Source organism: Equus asinus, chromosome 14 (assembly GCF_041296235.1).
Source record: "Equus asinus isolate D_3611 breed Donkey chromosome 14, EquAss-T2T_v2, whole genome shotgun sequence".
NCBI lineage: Eukaryota > Metazoa > Chordata > Mammalia > Perissodactyla > Equidae > Equus > Equus asinus.
The window spans coordinates 48,462,118-48,484,419 of NC_091803.1; the positions used below are offsets into that span (position 1 = coordinate 48,462,118).

The 22,302-nt window shown below is 51.6% G+C and overlaps 1 protein-coding gene across 4 annotated transcripts in view; it reads left to right on the plus strand.

Annotated features, from left to right (window-relative positions):
• Window positions 1–22,302, plus strand: part of IFT140 (intraflagellar transport 140) — a 90,175-nt gene that overhangs the window by 21,636 nt on the left and 46,237 nt on the right. For all 4 annotated transcript variants that reach the window (XM_070485257.1, XM_070485259.1, XM_014848925.3 and 1 more), the window contains exons 10-17: window positions 2,673–2,876; window positions 2,999–3,071; window positions 4,889–4,980; window positions 9,774–9,901; window positions 11,766–11,883; window positions 15,891–16,021; window positions 17,854–18,022; window positions 19,867–19,998. In XM_070485257.1, the coding sequence (XP_070341358.1) occupies window positions 2,673–2,876; window positions 2,999–3,071; window positions 4,889–4,980; window positions 9,774–9,901; window positions 11,766–11,883; window positions 15,891–16,021; window positions 17,854–18,022; window positions 19,867–19,998 (1,047 nt within the window). The remainder of the gene's footprint in view (window positions 1–2,672; window positions 2,877–2,998; window positions 3,072–4,888; window positions 4,981–9,773; window positions 9,902–11,765; window positions 11,884–15,890; window positions 16,022–17,853; window positions 18,023–19,866; window positions 19,999–22,302) is intronic.

The window sequence follows — 22,302 nt, forward strand, 5'->3', positions numbered from 1 at the left end:
TTCTCACTAGTAAACTGTCTGACCTGCCCTTGAACTTATCACTCTCATGAAGCTACCAGTCCCCTCGTAATTCTCACCACCAAAACCTCCACTGTTTTCAAGATCGTCCTCAGGCTTGAGCTCACCCACATTCTGTTTCAAATGAAGTCACTTCCTTTGGGGAACGCTTTGGAGCTCTCTGTTCTTGCCTTTCCCTGTGGGGAACAAAATCTCGGAATCCCTGCTCCAGAGCTTGGCAGTAGGGACAGCGGCCGGCTTCTCTCCAGTGACAGCTGCCTTATGAACAGGGAGCTGGGCGCAGTCTTCTCAGATTGCCTCTCCCAGCCTGGAGCCTTTGCACCGTGAGCAAGCTGGGGCAAGGGCATGGGGCCCAGTGTTCTCAGGCTGCCACATCCAAGGTAGAGCCTCCACCCTGTGAGCAGGGCCTGGGGAAGGAGGGAGCTCCTGCCTCTGTCCCGGCAGTTGGCCTCTCACCTGGTGTTGGCCTCTCTCACCTGGCGTTGGCCTCTCTCACCTGGCGTTGGCCTCTCTCACCTGACGTTGGCCTCTCTCACCTGACGTTGGCCTCTGCAACACACCTGGGGGAACGAGAAATGCTGGTGGCCAGCCCCTCCAGGGAGATGCTGTAGCCCTTGGCTCAGCGGAGGAGAGGGAGCCCTGGCTTCTTGGCCACACTGGCCCAGGTGGAGCTTCGTCACACTGAGCGGGGAGACAGGAGGGAGGGAGCATAGTGGCTCGGGTGCCACAGACTCCATTGTTCTTAACAGCTTTAGTGGTCTTTCTTGAGTCAGTTTTTCTTCATTTGCTTTATGCCCAATTTCCAGAGCATTAGCTGGTGGGTTTTTTCATAATTTCTACCAGTTATGCCTGTTATGTCCTTGGGGCTCCTCACCCTGCTGTCCTGGAAGTTGTCCTCAGGTCTGCTCTGTGTAAAGCTCGCAGGATAACATTTACTTAATCCTATAGTAATTAGGAAAGGAAATTTTTGTAGTAAATAGTTTAGGGTTACCTTGAAGCAATTTGGGGAATTACTTTTAGGTCCTCATCTCCGGCTGTATATAACAATAGTTTCTAGATGAATTGAGTTAAATATTTTTTAAATTGTCAGAATAACTGCTAAAAATAGCATAGAATATTATCAGATATTTAGAGAAAGTATAACTTTCTTGGATTTGAAATAATAAAAACAGTTGCAAAAGCAGAGAGTGACAAGTTTGAGTACATAAAATCTTACTTCAAACTGGGCAATGGACAGCAAGCAGCCTAGAACTGAAGGAAGGCTGAGCTGGGTCAGGGTTCACTGTGGAGGCTGTAAAGGGTTTTACACCCTGTTGTCCTGATTCTCAATGCATATTGTTGTCTTCATTTTCATACTGAAGTTGGCATGCAGCTCTTCCAGTCGATAGGGACGTTTGAAGTGCTGTTTTTGCTTTTTTGTGGAAGAAGGGATCTTTACATGGAAAGCTGTTATTTTAAATTGATGGCTCATCTTACCTTTAGTGATGTCTTAGAATAAAAGACATCTTGAAGAAAACTCACATTTATTAAAAAAAATATTAAGAATTTCCTTGGAAACTCTGATGGGGAGTGCAGGTCGTCGACCTAAGAGTGGTCAGTAGAATGCGTGAGGAAGGCCTGCAGCCTCACTGCTCACAGGAGAAGCTTAACTAACAGTGCGAGCCTCCCACTGTCCTAGAGGACATGGAGAAAACTGAGTCAGTGGTGAGACACACCGTGATCTTCAAAGAGAAGCCTCACTCATGTAAAAGTGTCATTTCTTCCCAAGTAAAGCTACAAATTATATGTATATCCAGTAAAAATAATGGCCTTTTTTCCTCTGGGAGAATTCAACACGATAATTCTAAATTCATCTGGGAGAGCAAACAGCCAAGAAAAAAGTTCATAAAGAGTCAGAACTTTTCTATATCCTATACCAGAATATATCTCAAAACTATAGCAATTAAAACAGTGCATGCTTACTCAGGAATGGATAAATCTGTCAGCGGAGTGGAGTAGGAAATCCAGAAACAGATTTGTATAGATTTGGAAGTTTAATATGAAATTGTGAAAGTGGCATTTGACGTCACCAGAGGAATGCTGGCTAATTTAATATATTGGGTAAACTTGCTGTCCATTTATAAAAAACAAACATCCCTAAATTAATATCAGAAAAGTACATTCTAGAAGATGCTCAACCTTTTAGCACAGATGTGAGCTAAAACAGCCAGCCATACAACTATCTACTCACTGCATTGCAACTCTTTCTTTGTTTTTTGTTTTTGTTTTTGTTTTGAGGAAGGTTAGCCCTGAGTTAACTACTGCCAATCCTCTTCTTTTTGCTGAGGAAGGCTGGCCCTGAGCTAACATCCGTGCCCATCTTCCTCTACTTTATATGTGGGACGCCTGCCACAGCATGGCTTGCCAAACAGTGCCATGTTTGCACCCAGGATCCGAACTGGCGAACCCCGGGCCACCGAGAAGCAGAATGTGTGCACTTAACTGCTGCGCCACCAGGCCAGCCCCTGCATCGCAACTCTTGAGTGTCAGTAACTAAGAAGAAATAGTGCTGGAAAACTGTTTATGAATTCTCGTGATTGTAACACTTTCCTGGCTGTATCTCTCTTCTCCTTTGCTCACACTTCTGGTTCTTTTTCCCCGACGTGGAAATGCAGTGGGGCTCCAGGAGGAACCTTCTGGCAGTGAACAACATCAGCTCTGTGGTGGTCCTCAGCGAGCAGGCCATGTCAGCGCACCTCCACCAGCAAGTGGCCGTGGTGCAGATCTCCCCGAGCTTACTCAGTGTGGCCTTCCTGTCCACTGGCGTGACGCACAGCCTACGCACGGACATGCATGTCAGCGGAGTGTTTGCCACCAAGGTGACTGTGAGGGTGACCCGTGGGGTCAGTCGGGGTCTTCAGTGGGGACTACAGAGCTGGTCAGTTGTTAGGGTCCTTCAGGACTACAGGGGCTGCTGTTTAATTCCTGTGATTCTTCTTAGGACGCAGTTGCCGTCTGGAATGGGAAACAGGTGGTGATCTTTGAGCCTTCTGGAGCCGCGTTACGAAATGCAGGTGGGAGTCTTCTGCGCCCAGAGAGAACTCAGCCCCTGCTTTATTTTCTCCCCATTAATGGGCGTGCTGGTGCCTGTGGTGTGGGCAGGGGCTGGCACAGGGCTACAAGGAGACCCTGCCTCAGTTCGCACGCCCGTACCTGCGTTTCCAGAGTCGGTGCTGCAGCTCTGGCCCCATGCTGCCAGCGCCACACACTATTAATAGAAGCCCAGTCAGGGTGGTTGAGAACTGCAGCCAGATATGGGGTCAGCAAGCCCCCCTGGGCTCCAGCACAGTTAAAACAGCTCAGAAGCAAGGCTACACAAGTATGAACAACCAGAGTTCTTTCCAGGGAAGGGGGTTGCCACATACTTGACTGTGAGCTGGTTCCAGACCACTCAGAGCAGCAAGTCCCCTGGTGTCCTGACCAAGGCCAGCCTCTGTCTGAAAATTTCAGGGTGGGTTGTCAGAGATGCTCCGTCGGTCTCAGACACCCCTCTACGTCCCATCCATCTCACCAACTGTCTTTCACTGGGCAGCCTTTATCCTCCGCTCTTCAGCACATGCCTGCATGAGTGACCAGGGGCTGCTGTGATGGTGGCCACAAACCGAGTGGCTTAAACAGAGATTTATTCTTTCACAGATGTAGAGGCTAGAAGTCCAAAATCAGTTTCACTGGGCCAAAAGCAGGGCAGCACCGAGGCTGCACTCCCTCCAGAGCTCCAGGGAGGAATCTGTTCCTTGCTTCTCCCAGCTTTTAGTGGCTGCTGGCAATCCTTGTCTTGGGGTCACATCATTCCAATCTCTCCCTCCATTGTCACCTTGTTCCTCTCTGAAATCTACCTCCCTCTTGTAGGGACACTTGTGATTGCATTTAGGGCCCACCTGGTTAATCCAGGGTCATCTCCCCATCTGAAGACTTTCACATCTTGGGCCGTATAAGCTAATATTCATTGGTTCCAGGGATTAGGACCTCTTGGCTTTGGGGGACATCTTCCAGCCGACCACAGTGCCATCAGGACATGCTTCTCAGTTAGCTCTCTTTCTGCACAATTCTTACCTATACCCGTCCTGACCTCAGCCCTCACACCTCACGGGAGGACCTGTCATTGCACTGTTCCAAGAGTGATCCCCCCATGTGCATGTGAACACTCATCCCTCCCTGGGGATGTTTCTCCACTTGTTATCACCTCTCTCCCTCGTGTGATCCCCTCTTTTCTTCTCCTCTAACACTCTGTGGCCTAAAGTTCTCTTATAACACTTTTCCCACTCTGCCTTGTATTCTGCCGATAATTCACATCTCTTCTAGTGTAGACCCCTTAAGGACAATGATGAACTTCTTATCCCTCCAATAGGACAGCATAGCAGGTGCTAAGATATTTTCTGTTTTGTGTGTGTCATCATCTCTCTAACTAGATAAGAACCTGTCTAGAGACAGAGCCTAGGGCTAATGGCCTCCACAGTTTCACCTAAGATTAGCAGACATGTGCTTAAACAATTGTGCCATCACAGATGCTGTGCTGCGGAAAGTACCAGCTACCAGATGGGAGAAAAGAGGAGACACCACTAGTGAGTGGTGCAGGGCAGGGAGCCCAGCACTGAGTCCCTCCACCAGGCCTGGAGCCTGCACGAACTGTCACTGCTAGCTGTGGCCTTGGGTAGTTCCTCGTGCTTCAGAGTCTTGCTTTCCTCATCTGCAAGATGCAAAAAACATATCCCTCACAAAGCTGCTGTGAAGGCCGAAGCGAATTAGGGAATATGTGTGGTGGTGCTTCTTAAATTCTGAGGAAGCATGAAAGATTAGCTGCTGCTGTCGTCATGTTCATCTTTCCTTTTAGGTACTTTCCTGTGTGAGTCTCCAGTGTTAGCAATGCACGAAGAAAGCGTTTATACAGTGGAGCCAAACCGAGTTCAAGTTCGAACCTGGCAGGTAAATCGCTGTTCTAGAGCAAGTGGGCTGTGACAATACAGACGAGTAGAGCAGAGTTTAAAATGTCATCTTTAAATGAGCCAGAGCCTGATTATTGACTTCAGCCAACCAGATGAGATTCCCCCGACAAGTGCTGGGTTGTAAAAATGGATTCTGGGATAGCTGCTCCATCTGCGACTGTTGTGACTTCAGAAATTGGGAGGTAGGACAGGGACATTTTGCAGTGAAAAGGACTAGATCACTAGACCTTGAGTACGTGGAATTGTGAAATGGGAGGAAATGTTTGCTGTGCATCTTGAGGGTTTGGGGGCCATCAGTTCAGGACATAGTATCTTTGGACAGGCCTTTCCCTGGATGTGTCTGAGGGTGAGGCCAGGACGGGAGTAATGCGTACCTTCTGTTCCCTCCTGGTGGTGTGGAGTAAGGAAACCCTTGCCTGCCCACATCTCACACATACTTGCTGGAACCTGGAGGCTGACATGGTGTATTAGTTTCCTGAGCCTGCCGTAACAAATTACCACAAACTGAGTGGCTTAAAACAATAGAAATTTACCTTCTCACAGTTCAGGAGGCCAAAAGTCCAAAGTCCAGATGTGGGCAGGTTTGGCTTCTTCTGAGGCTCTGAGGGAGAATTCTTCTAGCTTCTGGTGGCTGCTGGCAATCCTTGACATTCCTTGACTTGTGGACACATCACCCTGGTCTCCGCCTCCATCTTCTTGTGGCCTTCTCCCTGTATCTGTGTCTCTCTTCTGTGTCTTATGAGGACACTTGTCCTTGGATGTAGGGCCCACCCTAATCCAGCATGGTCTTCTCTTGAGATCGTTAACTTAATTACATCTGCAAAGACCCTTTTTCCAAATAAGGTCACGTTCACAGGTTCCAGGTGGACGTATCTTTTAGGGGCCACCATTCAGCCCAGTCCACGTAGCAGTGTTCTGGGTCAGGTTGAGAATGCCTGTCAGCGGCCTGCTTTTAGCTCTCAGTGCAACTGCTTTGTCCTTGTCAAACTTAAAAAGCAAATTTACCTGATATTTTTTCTTAAAATGAGTTTATTTGGGAATAGCCAAAAGAATTGCAATTCAGGATGTGCATGCTGTGGCGAGCAACAGGTGAATCCAGAGAACATAGGAGGGAGCTGCTTCTGTGGAGAAAAAGGGAGAGGAGGAGGGGCTGCTCTAAAGGAGAGTCCACTGGGGAGAGGAACCGATCAGGGCGGGAACAGCTTCTCATCGGCTGGGCTGTTGCTGGGTGGGGAGAGATCTTCCCTCAGTAGTAAAGCAGTTGTACTTCCCGCGGAGATGGAAGTGTCCTGTCCGTTCCTATTTGCTATAATTGACAGTGTGTGAGGGGGGTGAGGGCTCCCCCTACAGGCCTTCCCAACTCTAATCTATTTGAAGTTTCTCTTACTGGTTTCCGCATCCTGCTCTGAGTTCTTTCTGGGATCCAGTGTTTGATTTCTCAGGTACATGTCCTTGCCCCTTGCATGCTGCTCATCTGCCCCATTCGGGAGTTCCTGGAGGAGCTGCCCTGGACTTCTCCTTTCTAGGGGCTCAGACAATGAAGGAGTGCACTAAAGCGGGACTAGGGTGGGAGGTACCACAGGGGAGGCCTCCGGGGGGAAAGTGCAGGCCAAGGAGCTGCTGGCCTCATGAGATCCTCAGCCTGTTCGAGGTGGAGGGGAGGCAGAGAGGCTGGATGCAAGGCAGCCAGAGCCCAGCAGGGCATCCTGTGCAAAGAAAGCTCACCTTCCTGGTTGCATGGGGGCATGGCTCTGAGGCCCAGGCAGGGCAGGGCCGTGTTACCGATAGATGAAGGAGGCAACTGTGTCAGCAGAGAGATGACCTGCGGGCACTGCAGTGGGGCGGGGGGTGAACAGCATGCTGGGAAGGGGCAAATGGTGGGCTGGAAAGAGGCGACAGCCTGCTGGGAAAGGAAGAACGGCCTGTTGGGAAAGGCAGAAAGGCATGCTGGCAAAGAGCAATGGCCTGCTGGGAAGGAGCTATGAGCATGCTGGCAAAGAGCAATGGCCTGCTGGGAAGGAGCTATGAGCATGCTGGGAAAGAGCAGTGGTCTGCTGGGAAGGAACTATGAGCATGGTAGGAAAGGGCTATCAACATGCTGGGAAAAGGTGAATGACCTACTGGGAAAGGCAGAGAGGCATACTGGGAAAGGGTGCATGGCCTGCTGGGAAGGAGGTATGAGCGTGCTGGGAAACGGGAAGGACGAGGGTAGGCTGGGAAGGGTAGCCCAGCCTGCTGGAAAACATGGAGGTGTCTGAGGAGCCCGCCAGCCAGGCCCCTGACGACAGATGGGCTGGAGCTGGACGTTGGTTGTTGGCTTTCTAGCTGGAAGGCTTGTGTGGGTGGTGACTAGGAGGTAGTGCCGGTGTGAGGACGTGCGGGTGCGCGGCTCTCCTGTCTTTGAAGGCGGGAGTGTGTCTCCAGACCACCCCTGCTCTGCAGATGGAGACACACGAACCATGCTTGTCCTTGCTCGTTGTGTCCACCACGAGAGGACACGGGGCGCCGTGGCATACCTTCCACTCCCTCTAGGCCTGCCTTCCAGGCGGCACGGGGCACCAGAGCAGCGGGGGATGGGGGGAACAGGGCCAGCACTCGAGGGCTCATAGCACAGAGGCCACAGCCAGGAAGGGGCTGGCGGCCCAGACCTGATGGAGGCTGCAACCGAGGGGACAGCACAGGAGGGAAGGGGAGGACCTTCCCCTGAAGACACAGTGGGTTTTGACGCCCGGGTGAGGGTGCGCTGGGGTTTGATTTTTCCTGTTTTTGTGGTGTTTTCTCCTGGACGATAACCTCTATGTCTACCAAGTGGCAAAGACAGGGGAGCTGGTGAGCAGTGAAGTCAGGCAGGAGATGTCACAGGAGAGGTCCGAGGGCGGGGGTGAGGCCTGAGCGGAGTGGAGGGAAGAGTGAGTTGGTAGTGAGCGGCTTGGTGAGCAGTTGGATAGCAGGAGGTGACAGAGAGGGAGGGACTGAGGACGTCCCCAGCTTTCTAGTTTGGGAGTCTGGGTTAAGCGTGGTGCCTTAAGATGGAAACTACAGAAGCAGAGCAGGTTTGGGGTGTCCTGGACATCCTTTAGAGATGGCCAAGAGCCCGTTGGAAATACGGGTTCTGGAGGTCAGGAGCTGGGTCAGGGCTCTGAGGCAGTGATTTGGGCATTTGGAATGCATCGACGTGAAGGTGGTCGTGGAGCAGTGTAGGAGCAAGATGAGTTCAGGTTTACACCCTGGGGGCCCTGTGAGCAAGGAGCCAGCAGAGGAAGAGGGCAAGTAAAGGAGCTGGGACCCTCTGCCCTGGGCGCTCTGGCATCATGAATGGGGTCACCCCTTGGCCCATTGGCCATCCCTTGTGGTTCTTCTTTTGATCCTATATTCAAGCACTGTTTGCTCATTCCACAAGCATTTATTAAGCTCCTATTAGGTACATCAAAATGAAGATCAGGTTCCTCAGCTAGGAATCCCATCCCCCCATCCACACACACGCACACACCGGCAGCCATTCATCTCCCTACGCTGAGTTTGCTAGACAGGCTATGAGGGTTCCTGCCTCCTCGCCTGCTCTCGGAGTCTCTCTCTCTTTAGAATTAGGAGTCCACTAAGTTCTGGAACCCTACCCATCATCCAGCCTGCCTCCCCACTCCTGTGCACTGGAACTGTGCCTCACCACTGGGCTTGGCCCCACAGTGCCTCAGCTGTGTGCATCTGCCTTGCTGCTCTCAATCTAGTGGCATGCAGGGTGCAGAAGAGCACTGAGCACTGAGAATTGAGCCAGGAGCCTCTCTCAACTAAAGGAGTAGGTCAGTCCGTGTGCAAGACTCAAGGCCTGAGCTCTGCCCAGCCTGACTGTGGTCACTCTTTGCAAGGTGCTGATAATGTAGGCGTGACGTTCTAAAATATAAATGATATGAAATCGGTTCACAATTCAAAACCCTCCAGAGGCTTCCAGCTTTACTTTGAACAAAATCTGACCCTTTACCTCTTTATCTAACTCTTTGCCTGCACTATTGCTACCCCTTGGCCTCTGCTCACTTGCCCACCCTTGGTGCACACTCCTCCCACTGTAGCACTTCCCTTCCTGCTGCTGGGGCCTCCAGGTTCCTGGACCACACTCGGCCCTTTCCTGCTCCAGTACGTACCACTGCGTCTTCATGGAATGCTGGCCTGCGGCTCTTCAGATAGCTGGCTCCTTCAATCTCTGTTTAAATGTTGCCCCCAGACAAGACTTATTTCTCGAACATTTTAGTGAAGTATGGCATACATACAGGAAGGTAGGTGTGTCATGTGTAAGTATATATACAGCTCAGCGAGTTCTCACAAATGGAACATACCCGTGATGTAACTACCATCCCTTTGCCTCGCCAGCCTCTCCACCCACATCAGGGGCTTTCAGATAAGGCCTCTGCAGACAGGGCCTCTTGAACCTGAGCAGTTGGAAGGCGCCGTGTCACCACCCTTTGCATTTTTCCATTTTAGCTTCCTGTTTGTCACCTCTAACACTTTCTCAGATTGTTGAGGTTTTGTGTATATTTGCTTGTTGACCTAGCTGCGTCTGTCTGCCCCTCTGGACTGTAAGCACCAGAGACCCCGAAGCACCAGAGACTCCCCCATGTTGCCTTAGATCCAGTGAGCACTGGGCACACACTCAGCCAGCGGGAGCATTTGTTGAGTGCGCGCGTGGAGTGTACGAGATTATCTGTGAAGGAGGTTTAGTAACAAAAGTGGAATGCTGCACAAGCTGCTTTCCTGAATTCCTTGTTCTTCCCTTTTCCTCAGGGAACTGTGAAGCAACTCTTGCTTTTCTCCGAGACGGAGGGGAATCCATGCTTCTTTGACATCTGTGGAAATTTCCTGGTTGTAGGGACAGACTTGGCTCACTTTAAAAGTTTTGATCTTTCCCGAAGGTAAGAATTTTGTCCAAATGAAAGTGTTACGTTTTGAAAGTGAGTCAGGAGACCATGTGGTGGGTAAAAGATGGATAAGAGCTAGAAAACAGTCTATGTCCTCGTTTCAGCATTAACGTGCCACTTAGTTTTGTTGATTTTTTTTTTTTTCCTTTTTCTCCCCAAAGCCCCCCGGTATATAGTTGTATATTCTTCCGTGTGGGTCCTTCTAGTTGTGGCATGCGGCCTCATGGTGCCTCAGCGTGGCCTGATGAGCAGTGCCATGTCCACGCCCAGGATTCGAACCAACGAAACACTGGGCCACCTGCAGCGCAGCGCGCGAACTTAACCGCTCGGCCACGGGGCCAGCCCCTGTGCCACTTAGTTTTGTGAAGTGCCTTATGTCTTAGCTTGAATTCTTCATCTTGGCTTGATGGGGAAGGGAGCAGCACAGCGGAGTTTTTAGGGTGGTGAAACTTTTCTGTGTGATAGATACGTGACACTGTGCATTTGTCAAAACCCTTAGAACTTTACAGCACAAAGTGAACCTTAAGGTATGCAAATTTTAAAATCTTTTAAGTTAGGGACTCTCAGCCTGGAATGCAGAAGGTGACAGAACAGTCGAGCTGATCACCGTGGGTGAGAGCCTCACTGGAGGGGTGGGAACAAAGGGGCCACCCTACGTCACTATGGGAATGGGCACAACTGTGAGACTGTGGGCAAACCTGGCACAGCTCTGTGCTCTGGTTGATGGAGTTCATCCCGCAGGGGACAGGGGTCGGTTCCCACACTGCCGCACAGGACGTGAGAAGTGCAGGATTCAGGCAGTGGGTAGAGAGGGGTGAGAGGTCGCAGATAAGGGGAGGAGGCCGGAATGATCTGCATGGTGATGGATCAGAGCTGGAGACTTGAGTCTGAAGTCGTGTTCAGCTTCATGTCAACAAAGACGGATCCGCATAAAGCTGTGGACAGATCCGTGCACGTACAGCAGGGAGCTCGCACACAGTCCTCGCTCTGTCGGCCGAGGGCCTCGAGGCGGTGACACCCCAAGAGCGACAGGCACACCCGGTGCCCAGACCTGCACTCCTAGAGGCATCCTCCATGGACAGGAGCCCGGCTCCTTGAAGAACGGCTGACGCCAGGACCAGGGCAGGACGTGCACAGGAGGAGCCCAGAGCCTGAGAAACTGTCCTGGCCCAGAGGAGCCCAGGGAGACGAGACATTTAAATGTCGTGTGCGGCCTGGATGGATCCTGGGACAGAGAGAGGACATTAGGGGAAAACCGAGGGAATGTGGATTAAAAAGAAAAGTGAAAAAACCATCCTGAGCTACCCCTGCACATGCAGTACTGTTTGTAATGGCAACAAACTAGCAGGGCCAGCAGGGCACTAGTTACATATATGTGGTTAATTCACACATGGAAAACTGCAACTGTAGCAGAGGCTAGCGGAAGGAAGGATTGCTGAAACCTGCTGTGAGGGCAAGTGCAGGGTGTGGGGCAGCGTTTTCGGTGAGCCACCTTCTGTGTTAGAACAGGAAGGGGGATGCAAACCCATATTCATATTTGTTCATAAAAACAGGAGAATTTGAAAAACTCAGCCACACAAATATCAAAGCATTATGTCGTGCACCTGAAACTGTATAATGTTATATGTCAGTTATACCCCAATAAAGAAAAAAATATCCAAATTAAAAGTGAAAACACACACAGTAGTCTGAGCTTGGTGCATGACCTCCAGGGAGCGAGCAGCTGGGCCGAGCGGAACTCAGAGTCGTGGGAACCAAGGTTTCAGGTCCTCAACCTGCCGCCCGCCGGGAATGCTGAGTGGCAGCTGTGCACAGACGTGGCCCTGGTTTGCACTGAGACCCTGTGTTCCCCGTGCAGGGAGGCGAAAGTGCACTGCAACTGCAAAAGCCTGGCTGAGCTGGTGCCCGGTGCAGGGGGCATGGCGTCGCTGCGATGTAATGCCAATGGCAGCAAGATCAGCATCCTCCTCAGCAAGGTGAGCCCGCCTCTGCCCCTCCTCTACCTCCTCCCTCGAGGCTCCCGCAGCGCTCACGGGATTGCTCTGCCTTTCTGGCTGGGCCACCTTCACATGACTTTCCAGTCCACTCCCGTCTGCGTCTTCGTGTCCCAGCCTCTCTGGTCAGCCCCTTCGTCATCCTCCCCGCTGCCTGCTCCTGCCCTCTCCTCCTGTGCTGTCCTTGCCCTCCCCGCTACGCAGCCCTCGTGTCCCCATCTTTCTTCATGTTTTGTTTCACGGGAAGCAGTGGTGCTTCACAGAGCCCCTCAGCTCTCCTCTTTTCTGTCTCTTCATCTCCCAACTAAATTCTCTTGGCGCGAGGAGGGTGACGAGGGCTGTTGAACGTCACTTGAGCCTCATGCCTGGAGGAGTGGAGTGACAGAGTGGCGGGGGTGTGAAGGAGGCCAATGACAGCCCCATGGTAAGGGTCTGAAGGGGAGGTGACGTGGACATTCGTTTGTTTGCTTTCTCGTTCATTTGTTCATGCTCATTCATTCATTCATTGATTCATTGAAGAGTTGATCGTTGATTGCCCTCCGTGTACCAGGCACTTTGCTGGGCACTGTAGATTCAAGGCGATGGGTCAGACAGAGGACTCAGCCCCTCCCCTGTGGATGGCAGACATCAGTCAGAGAGTGGGGCAAATGAGTGCTTTTTTGCGATGCTGGGGGGAGCTGGGAGGAGAGGTGTGCAGTGCTGGGAGAGCGAGTAGCAGGTAGAATCATTGCCAGGAAGGCCGGGGAGGAAGTGATGGTGATGGTTGAGCCAAGCTATGAAATCGCCAGGCGAGGGTGCAGCAGGGGAGCAGCCCAGCCGAGGCGCCCAGAACACGGCCTGTCAGCAGCAGCCTGCCTGCGCCGAGGGTCTGCCTTCGCTGGCAGAGGGGCGCGACTCGTGGGCCATCACACAGGGCCGACCTTGACACAGGGGTAGAGGCAGGAGCCTGACATCGTAGCACCCTTCTGAGATTGTTTCTAGACGTTGGTGGGTTAAGGGGGGAGGGGCTGCAAGTCCCCTTGGTGCCCATCACCACCGCCCCCAGGGTTTGGGGATTGACCGGCCGTGGGGCAAGGAAGTGCCGGGGCTGGTTCTAACCCTCGCAACTGGGGAAGGGGGAAGGAAACCAGGTGAGGAGCTTTTTTAGGGAGGGTGGGGAGGCCTGTTTCAATGTGATGAGTTTGAGGCATCTACGAGCCGGTGACTGGGCAGTTAAAGACACAAGCTTGGGTCTCAGAAGGAGGTCTGCCTGGAGGTGGCGTCCTTGGCCCAGAGATGGTATCCTGGGGAGGAAAAGAGCCACCACTGCCAGCCTGAGGACCAAGATGGGATCTGGCAAGGCCAAGGATGCAGTGCAGCCAGGGAGGTGGGAGGCAGCTGAGGAGGTGTGGGGGATGGTCAAGCACTGCAGGGCGGGCAGTCCCATGTCATTCACTGGTTCAGCAGCTGGGGCAGTGTCAGGATATACATGCACAGGAACAGAAACGGGGCTCACAGGTGGTGGGGAGAGCATCCCAGGACATGGCACCGGGCCTCCTGGCACAGAAGGGCCATTTCTGTGGTGCTGGCAGTGAATGCAGGTACGAAGTGGGGACCGTGCAGTGACCACTGGCTTTGGAGGCCTGATTCTCAAGAGCGGAGTGAGGTGAGGGAGGTTAACCCTGATGGGAAGAGGCTGAGGAAAAGGAAGAGGGTGGGGGCAGCACAGGCCGCTGGCGGGACAGAGCAGGGGTTGGCACCCGCCTCTCCTCACCTTGGGAATCCTGGCCCCTGGTAAAAGAAAAAATCAAGAAAAGAAAAAGGCCAACTAGCATAAGGGGGCTTGCCGTGAAGAATAGCCCCTGCTCCCCAGCCCCGTTGCACTGCCAGGGGGGCGAGGGCAGAACAGATGGGGCCTGTGCAACCCTCATGCTCATTGACAGGGTCTGGGGTGCAGAGACTGAGGGGAGTAAGGAAAGGCACCCTGCCCACCTCACGTGCTGCAGGGGTTTCTCCCAGATCATTATTTTTCATTTTGCTTATGGAATTGTGAGAACTAGAAGTTATATTTCTATGTAGTCAAATCTATTGATGATTTCAATTTGTAATTTCTTCCACTGCTCTTAAGCTTTCAGTATTTTGTCTAAAATTTTGGCAGATTTTCATTTTCTTGTCTTTCTTTTTTAAAGCACTCGCATCTCATTCGCCGTTCCCATATCTGCTAGAATAACACTTCTAACAGTCTAACCTAAAGTTCTTGGCATTCGTTGCCTCTGGGAACCGGGCAGTTCCGTTTTCTGTTTCTGTTGTGTGTGCTTGCACACACATTCCTTTACTGTGCCGGGATCAAAAAGAAAGAGATGAGAGATGATGAGCTCTGAGGATATTGGTAGCGTTAATAGGGGTGGCATCTGGCACCTCACGCTTCCTGGTTTGGTCAGCGAGGAGACTGAGACAGCTTCCTTGTTCAGGGACGTGGTGGCTGTGCTGTGGCTGCCATCCAGGCTCCTGGCCCTGACTTCACGGCACAGTGGCTGAGACGCCCGTGGATTGAATGAAAGAAAATGGCTGTGGGGGTGGGGTGCTGAGCACACACAGTAGCTTCAGGAAAAGAGTCCCAGAAGAGGGGCAATGCAGTCCTTGAAAAGCATTCAATGTTGTCTTCAAGATGGCTGCGGAACAGTTTCTCAGATGCCTAAACTACCGCAGAGCAGCTTAATCAGAATCTCAGAGATGGAAACCAAGATTCTCTTTTTCCTTTCAATTCAGCAGGCATTTCTTTTGCAATTTCAACACGAAGGGCAGCTTTTAGGTGCAGTTTTAGGAGCTAGACACACAAAGGACCCACAGGCTGGCCCTGGGAGCTCCCCCAGCTGCTTGGCCTCGGTGGGGCACAGGCAGTTGGCTGAACCTGTCTCCCTCCACCACTGAAACATTTCCTGCAGTTACCAGAGGCCAAGGGGCTCTGTGCTAACATATATTTTTGTTAAAATTGTTTTTTTTAATTGAGGTGAAACTCACGTAACATAGAAATAACCATTTTAAAGTGAGCGATTCAGTGGCACTTGAGACAGAGTATTGTCAACCAGCACCTCTGTCTATTTCCAGAACGTTTTCATCACCCAAAAAGGAGGCCCTGTCCCCATCATCAGTCACTCCCCATTGTCTCCTGCACAAGTGCCTGACAACCCTCACCTGCTTTTCTGTCTCTATGGATTTGCCTGTTCTGGACATTTCATGGAAATAGAATCATACAATATATCGCCTTTTGTGCCTGGCTTCTTTTACTCAACGTAACATTTTCAAGGTTCATCCACATTGTAACGTATGTCAGTGCTTCATTCCTTTTTGTGGCTGAGTAATATTCCACAGTATGGACTTACTGGTTTTTGATTATCCATTCATCCATTGAGGGACGTTTGGATTGCTTCCGCTTTGGCTGTTGTGAATGATGCTGCTCTGGACATGCATGTACAACCACTATCTTTGAAAGCTCCCAGAAGCTCCATTCTGCAGCAGTGCTGAGAAGCAGGATGCAGAAGCTGATCTTTTCCCTGCCCAGGGAGTGCTGCCGAAGGCTCCCGATCCCATCCTTTTTTACCGTGGACAGTTCTCCATCTCACATGCCAGCCCTGAGGTGTGCGTGCCCAGCTGTCCTCCATCTTTATGGAGTTTACTTTGTTTTTACTCACCTGTGCAAGAATTGGTTTATCAGAATCCAGATTCTTCTTGTTCCCATGATTAATCCACCTTAGCTAAGATGACATCACACGCAAATCGATATTGAGAACAGCTAGACAGTTATTGTTGATCTTCACAATTTTTTAGGATTTGTTTTCAATTCTCTGAAATTATAGAGTGGTAATTCAATAACCAGTTCAGTGGGATGAGGGTAAGTTGATGTTCAAATTATGAATGCTGGAAGTACGCTGGCCTGTGGGTTGTTAGCACCAGGACATGTTTTTCTCAAACGTGGTCACTGTGAGCTCTCCGGTTTTCTCTTCCCCTAGGCTGACAACAGCCCTGATTCTAAAATCTGCTTCTATGACGTGGAAATGGACACGGTGACCATCCTTGACTTCAAGACAGGACAGATTGATCGGAGAGAGACATTGTCCTTCAATGGGCAGGAGACTAAGAAGTAAGACTGGGTTTGCGAAGACTGTGGTTGATAAGCGACGCTCGGTCACTTGTCAGCTTCTAGGCAGGTTGTTGGCAGAGTCGTACTTTAAACTTCAGAAGACACTAGCAGTAAAAACAAGAAGGGAAACCGGAACACCCTAGGGCGACTGGGACAGATCTGAGTCTTTAATCTCTGTTTTCCATGTTCTAAGGTTCTGGAATTATTGGGTAGAAATTTGAGCTTCTGGAAAGGCTGCAGTGTATACAAAAATGGCCCGAATCACAGGGTGGAGAGGAGTGCGGTGAACCTCAGACCTGCCAGCGTCTCTGGTGGCAGGGAATGTCTGTCTTGGTAGAGAATGTATCTCTAGAAAAAATAATTGTCTTAGGGAGTTCATGTGACATATATTTGTAGTTCCTTCTACCACCAAGAAATCTCCGTAGGACTCCAGTGCTTGTACTGTTCCACCTACAGTTCTCGTTTGGTTCTGTGTCGAGTGACGCATGAGGCAAAAGGAACTGCTCAGAAGGATGCAGGGGTTGACTCCACGCTGTCACTGTGGCAGCAGCGTGGCCGCTCCCGGTCAGATGTATCAGCGGTAAATGCAGAGCAGAAGAGCCTGGGCCGACGGTGCCCACGGGAGGGTGGCACTGACAGGGATGCGGGCACCCGTGCCTCAGCTCCTCTACAGCCCTGCTTCCCCGTGCAGCCTCACCCCACACGTTCCCACCTCTCTTTGCCTCGGAATCCTTTTCCAGAACTGTCTTTCACCTGGTGGCTATAGCTCGCACATGCTAGTGGCCCCACCTGAACCCATTCGTCTTCCCTTCTCACCTCGTTTAGCTCCACTTCTGTGTCTTCGGAATGTCCCTTGAGTGTCTTGCCGTCACCTCAGAAATCCACCCTCCTTCAGCCTTGCTACCTGATGCCCATTCTCGCCCACACCCCTCTCCTTGGTCACCTGGTCCAAAACAACAGAGCCAACCTCGCCTTTCATCCCGCTCTCCCTGCCTCTAATCCCCAGTCCTGCTTGTTTTGAATGTCTCTCAGAGTCATGCTTTTACTTCTCAGGAAGCTGGGGAACCTCTGAGTTGCGTCCTTGTGTCCACCCGCCCCCTCACCAGGCCAGTCCTGCACTACCCCTGGCACTCAGTGGGTACCCAATAAATGCATCCGTCTACACCTCCAAGCGTATCTCCCGCCCTGCCTTCGGCTCAGTCCTGGAACAGGACGTGTTGGGCATGGTGACATCTGTGAGGGCTGCTGGTTTCCTGCAGGGTCAGGTCCCCGTGCTCTGACTTGTCACCTTCCTCCAGGTGGCGGTCAAATGAAACTGAGTCTTCTGTCAGATGCCTGCCCTCTTTTGGGATCTGATCCATTCTTTGCCACTCGACCCGTTTTGTCTCCTACAGTAATGCATTCCAGTCTGGGCCTGTGCAACACAGACTTTTAGAGGTGGGAGAGACCAGGGGTAAATGCAACACAGCACACAGGGTCACGGCTGGGATGGGAACCCCAGCCCTGACCGCTGGGCCACAGCGAAACCACCCAGCAGGGGGCACCATCCCGCTGTGAGGTCTGCCCACTGGTCCTGGGAAAGGCCGTGGGGACTTTCCATGGGACCTCCAAAGGCAAAGCATCGTATTCTGTCTCTCTCCAACTAGACTCCACTAGGACTCTTTCAACCAATTTTAAATCTGAAAGACCATAATCAGACAGGCGGCATCGCAATGTGGTGCAAGAAGATGGTGCAAGCTGGGCAGCCAGAGAAATGGAGACCCTGATTGTGTTTCGGAGGTTGAAAGCAGGAACACTCTTCTCAGTATTCAGGATGGGTCTTTCTCTTTCAGAAGCCACGCCTTTGCAGATGAGAGACTGACCAATCTCATTCCTGTGAGCCATTTCTGGGATCAGAGCGAGCCCAGGCTGTTCGTGTGCGAAGCTGTGCGGGAGGTGCCGGGAGCCCAGCTGCTGCCCACAGACAAGAAGCCCCACGCCGAGGATGGCACAGGCCCCTTGGTACCACAGTCGCTGCGACGCGGTTGTGCTTAGACACGTGGGGACTTTAGACATGGGCTCAGGACCTTGGTTTATAGGAAAGCTGTTGAGAAATTCATTCCCGCAGAGCAGAGCATCCTCTGTAGGAGGCATGCCGTCCCTCTCTCCCCTCTGGGTTTGTACCAGGGGGCTGGCCCCACCCTTTCTGTCGGGTCTGACTCACCCTGTCTACTTCGGTTCTCCTTATCTCAGCTGTCACGTGTTGTTTCTCTCGAGGGCAGAGCCCTGTACTGAAACAGTTAATATGAACGAATCCCTTGATGGGAGTACCTCCTGTACTGAGCTGCGGAGGCAGCATGCCGACTCCTCATTCATTTCCTCCAACAAGGTCGATTGCCACTGCAGCGGCCTTCTCGCATCGGTCACTGCCCTCTGCTCTCGCCACCACACTCCCCAGCTCTGCAGGGCCGCCTGCCCTACACTGACGACTCTCTGGGCCCCGTCTCCCTCTGAAGGGGCCGGGAGTCTGACACTTCTCAAGACTTGTGTGCTGCAGGGCATCCGGTGTTCCCTGGGGAAGCCCAGCAGTCTGCCGTGCCTCTCTGACCCACCTCGTTCCAAGAGGGGCTTCTAGGCAGGGCCCTCAGTAAGTCAGCAAGGACAGCCAACCCTGTAACTTCAGGGGGCTTGTCTCCCACCAAAGGAATTTCCTTCCGGGAAGGTAAGAGTTTGGGCCCCAAGATTATCAGCAGTGACCACACCCTGAGATTCTCAGAAGCCAGGCCGGTCCTTGGTTCCAAAACACTGAGTGGTAAAATATATTGAGGTGGCATCTCTCTCATTGGAGTGGGAGAAGCGAAGACATGGCCAGAGGAATTTTCTTCAAGGTAGAGGGCCTGGTGACAAGTCTAGGCAAGCAGTGAGGACCTGCAAATTGGTAAGGAGTGAAGGATGAGGGAGTGCACGTGTGAAGGGCGCTTCCTGGCAGCTTGATCAGGTAGCCCTTTGGTCTTGGTGAGGAAGATGAGAAATGGTAAGAATTCACGCACAAGGGGAGGCCCTGGCACCCTCGGCCTCCTGTCTGTTTCCTGTTCAAAGGGACTGTGGGTGAGGCTGCTGCTCCGAATCACATGCAACAGGGTGCCGAGAGAACCAAGCCTCCTCGTGTGTCTTCCCTGTACCAGGAAAGCAGAAGAGAGAGTCTTTTTGTCATCATTGCCCTTGTTGATTTTTAAATCAGATTTTTAAAAATGGAAGGGAGTATCTTTTTTTTTTTTAATTTTTATATTGTCTACCAACTTTTTTCATTTTATCTCCCTAAGCCCCCCGGTACATAGTTGTGTGGGTTTTTTTTAGTTGTGGGTCCTTCTAGTTGTGGCATGCGGGATGCCGCCTCAGCATAGCTTGATGAGCGGTACCATGTCTGCACCCAGGATTCGAACCGGGGAAACCCTGGGCTGCCGAAGCAGAGTCCATGAACTTAACCACTCGGCCACAGGGCCGGCCCCAGGCGGTAACTTTTGAAACTGAGCTCTTTTGAGTTTCATTCACCAACTCTGGTAGGAATGATTAGTCTTTGCTACGAGAAAATCAGGCAGTGAGAAGGGTCTAGTGGTTCTCAAAGCTAATGAGGTGCATCCTTCCAGAGGATGCATCAGTTTTTCCAGAGTGCAGCAGATTGCAGTGGAGACCGGTGTGGCTGCCACATGTCCTGGGGAGGAAAGCAGATTCTCGGTGTAAGAGTGTGCTTGGCCCTCTGTTTTCTCTGTGTTTTATGTAAATATCTTAGCAACAAAGATAGGAATTAGATGCAAAATAGAAAAGTATATCAATGAATTAAAAACAGAACATTTCCCCTTTCCCAGGCGGACGTATTGATTCTGTCCTTCTTCATTTCTGAAGAGCACGGCTTCTTGCTTCAGGAGAGCTTCCCCCAGCCTCCCACCTTCCAGAGTCTTCTGGGAATCGAAGTGCCCCATTACTACTTCACAAGAAAGGTGCGAGGGGTGTGGGGGGTGGGGGACAGTCCTCCTGGCCGCACCAAGGAGCTGCAGTGGCTGCGGTGGGAATGTGCCCTCGGGCTGCCACAACTCACCTCTCATTAAATAAGGCAGACCATCTGCTCTCATTTGTCCCCTAAAATTCTAGCAAATGTGAGGTGTCCCAAGTTAGGAGAATTACCAGATATGGCTTTGCTCTCAGGACACAGTTGTCCTGACAGGAAGTGTCCTCCCAGATTTCCCCTGAAGGCACCATGCCCTTCAGCTTTCCTCTTGTCTTTTTTTATTCTAGCTACCTTTTGCAAATTATCTAGTCCTGTATCCACTGTAGGGAATTTAGAAACAAGAAATAAAGACCAAAGAGGATCTCCAGAGTCCCATCCCAGAGATGGCCACAGGGACCAGCCTCGCATGTCACCTTCCAGGAGGTTTCTGTACTTACCCACGTGTGTGCACATTATCTACACGGGCGGGTTTTAGCACGTGATAGACGGGGTTGTTTTCGGCACACACAGGCACACCCCCGCTGGGTTATTTTGGACAACTTACTTGCCTTCCCCGAACTTGGTCTCCTCATCTCCGTGGCCCTTGCTCTGTGCTCCCTGGCTGCTCCTTGATTTGTGAACATTATCTGATGAGTGTGTGGGGGTCTCTGGCTCTAAGGCTCTTCTGGAACTTCACGTGTAATGGTGTACGTGTTGAAAACAACAATCTGGGCATGGTGGGGTAACGTTTTCCCTAGTTCACCACATAAAACAACATGGCGTGGCCACTGGAGGTCGGCACAGTGAGCACTTGGTGCCCTGCGCCTTTACTTGTGTTAAAACCGAGTCACCTTTGTGACGATCGGAAACAGGTTCATGTGATTCCAGATTCTGGAGTCCCGGAGCTCTGTCGATGCCCATAGAATAATTCCCTCATTTTAAATGGATTTGTACCACAAGACTGACATTTTTTTTTTAATTTCATTCTTATTTAGTGCTCCTTATGCATTTTCATTTCTCTTTGATTTGAGAACTCAAAAAGTTGTGAAAGAGCCTTTAAATTCTTTCTGTTGAGTTTCCCCCGTGATTTTCACGTCCTGGACTTAGGTTTCTCATGCACGTTTGTGCGTCCTTTCCTTCTCTTTCTCCCTCGTCTCTCTCTGCACCCCCTCTTGTGGTTGTCCCGGAGAGGAGGCATGTGAAATGACATGGCAAGTACGGCTCCCCCCTTAGCACCCGTCGCCTTCGGGGCACTGACTCTGAACCTGCTTGCAGAGCCGCTTTGGCCAGGTTGGTCGGGAGCCTGAGCCTGTGTCAGCTGTCTTTACTAGAGCGGCAGGCGCACCTCGCTCAGCAGAGTTCTTGTCCTGGCTCCACGGATGGTGAACTGTCTGTCACCCAATGTCTGTGGTGCAGGAAATAGTTCCTTTACCTGCATTTGTAATATGGGAAATCTTATTAATTTGACCTCTAGCCATAAAATGTTGTGTTTCTTTAAAAGCTGCCCTTCTTCAGATTACTGACCTGTATTCAGGTCCCTTGGGCCAGCATCCCAGAGGTTCCCTGTCCTCACACTCGAGGGTGTGGATGACAGTCAGACTGCCCTGGGTCCCCAGCTCCTGCGTGTGATGGGGGCAGGTAGCTCAGTCCCTCCCTCACAAAGCTGTGACAAGGATCCAAACCGAGAGTGGAGGCGAGTGAGTGGGGCAGGTGGCATGGTGAAGCACAACCCACGGGTGCCTTGTTTCTGTGAGACTTCCCGAGAGTGCTCACAGCATGCAGCATTCTGATTAGAACTCGCTATCACATCCACAGCAAGGCTGACGGAGGTCAGGCCTCTGCCCTGTGCTTTGTTAAGACAACAGGCAGCAACTCCCCCAGTTGATTTTGTGTGTGCACATTTTCTGAAGGTTTCCCACTCAACGCCAAGTCAGTCCAAACTCTGCACACTCGGCCTCCTGCCTGGTGTGACCCAACCTACACACGGCCCCCACCCCTTAATTTAAGCTGCCCTGGACATGGGCTGCCGCAGGGCCTTTGTTTATGCTCTGCTCTGTGCGTGGAAGGGTCTCACCATCCACAGCTGTGTCTCACAAATCCTAGCAGTGTTTCAAGGCCCAAGTCAAGTGCCCTCTGAAGTTGGGGACCGCAGGTGAACTTCAGAAGGAGCAGTGAGATGGAAGAGCTGCTGGGGCCTCAGCTGGGGGCAAGGGGTGGAAGCTAGCCTCGAAGAAGTCACCGAGGACCAGCAGATACAAGACCGGTGACTTGCTGGGGGAGCTGGGTCCAAGGAGGGTGGATCACGACCCGCCTTTAC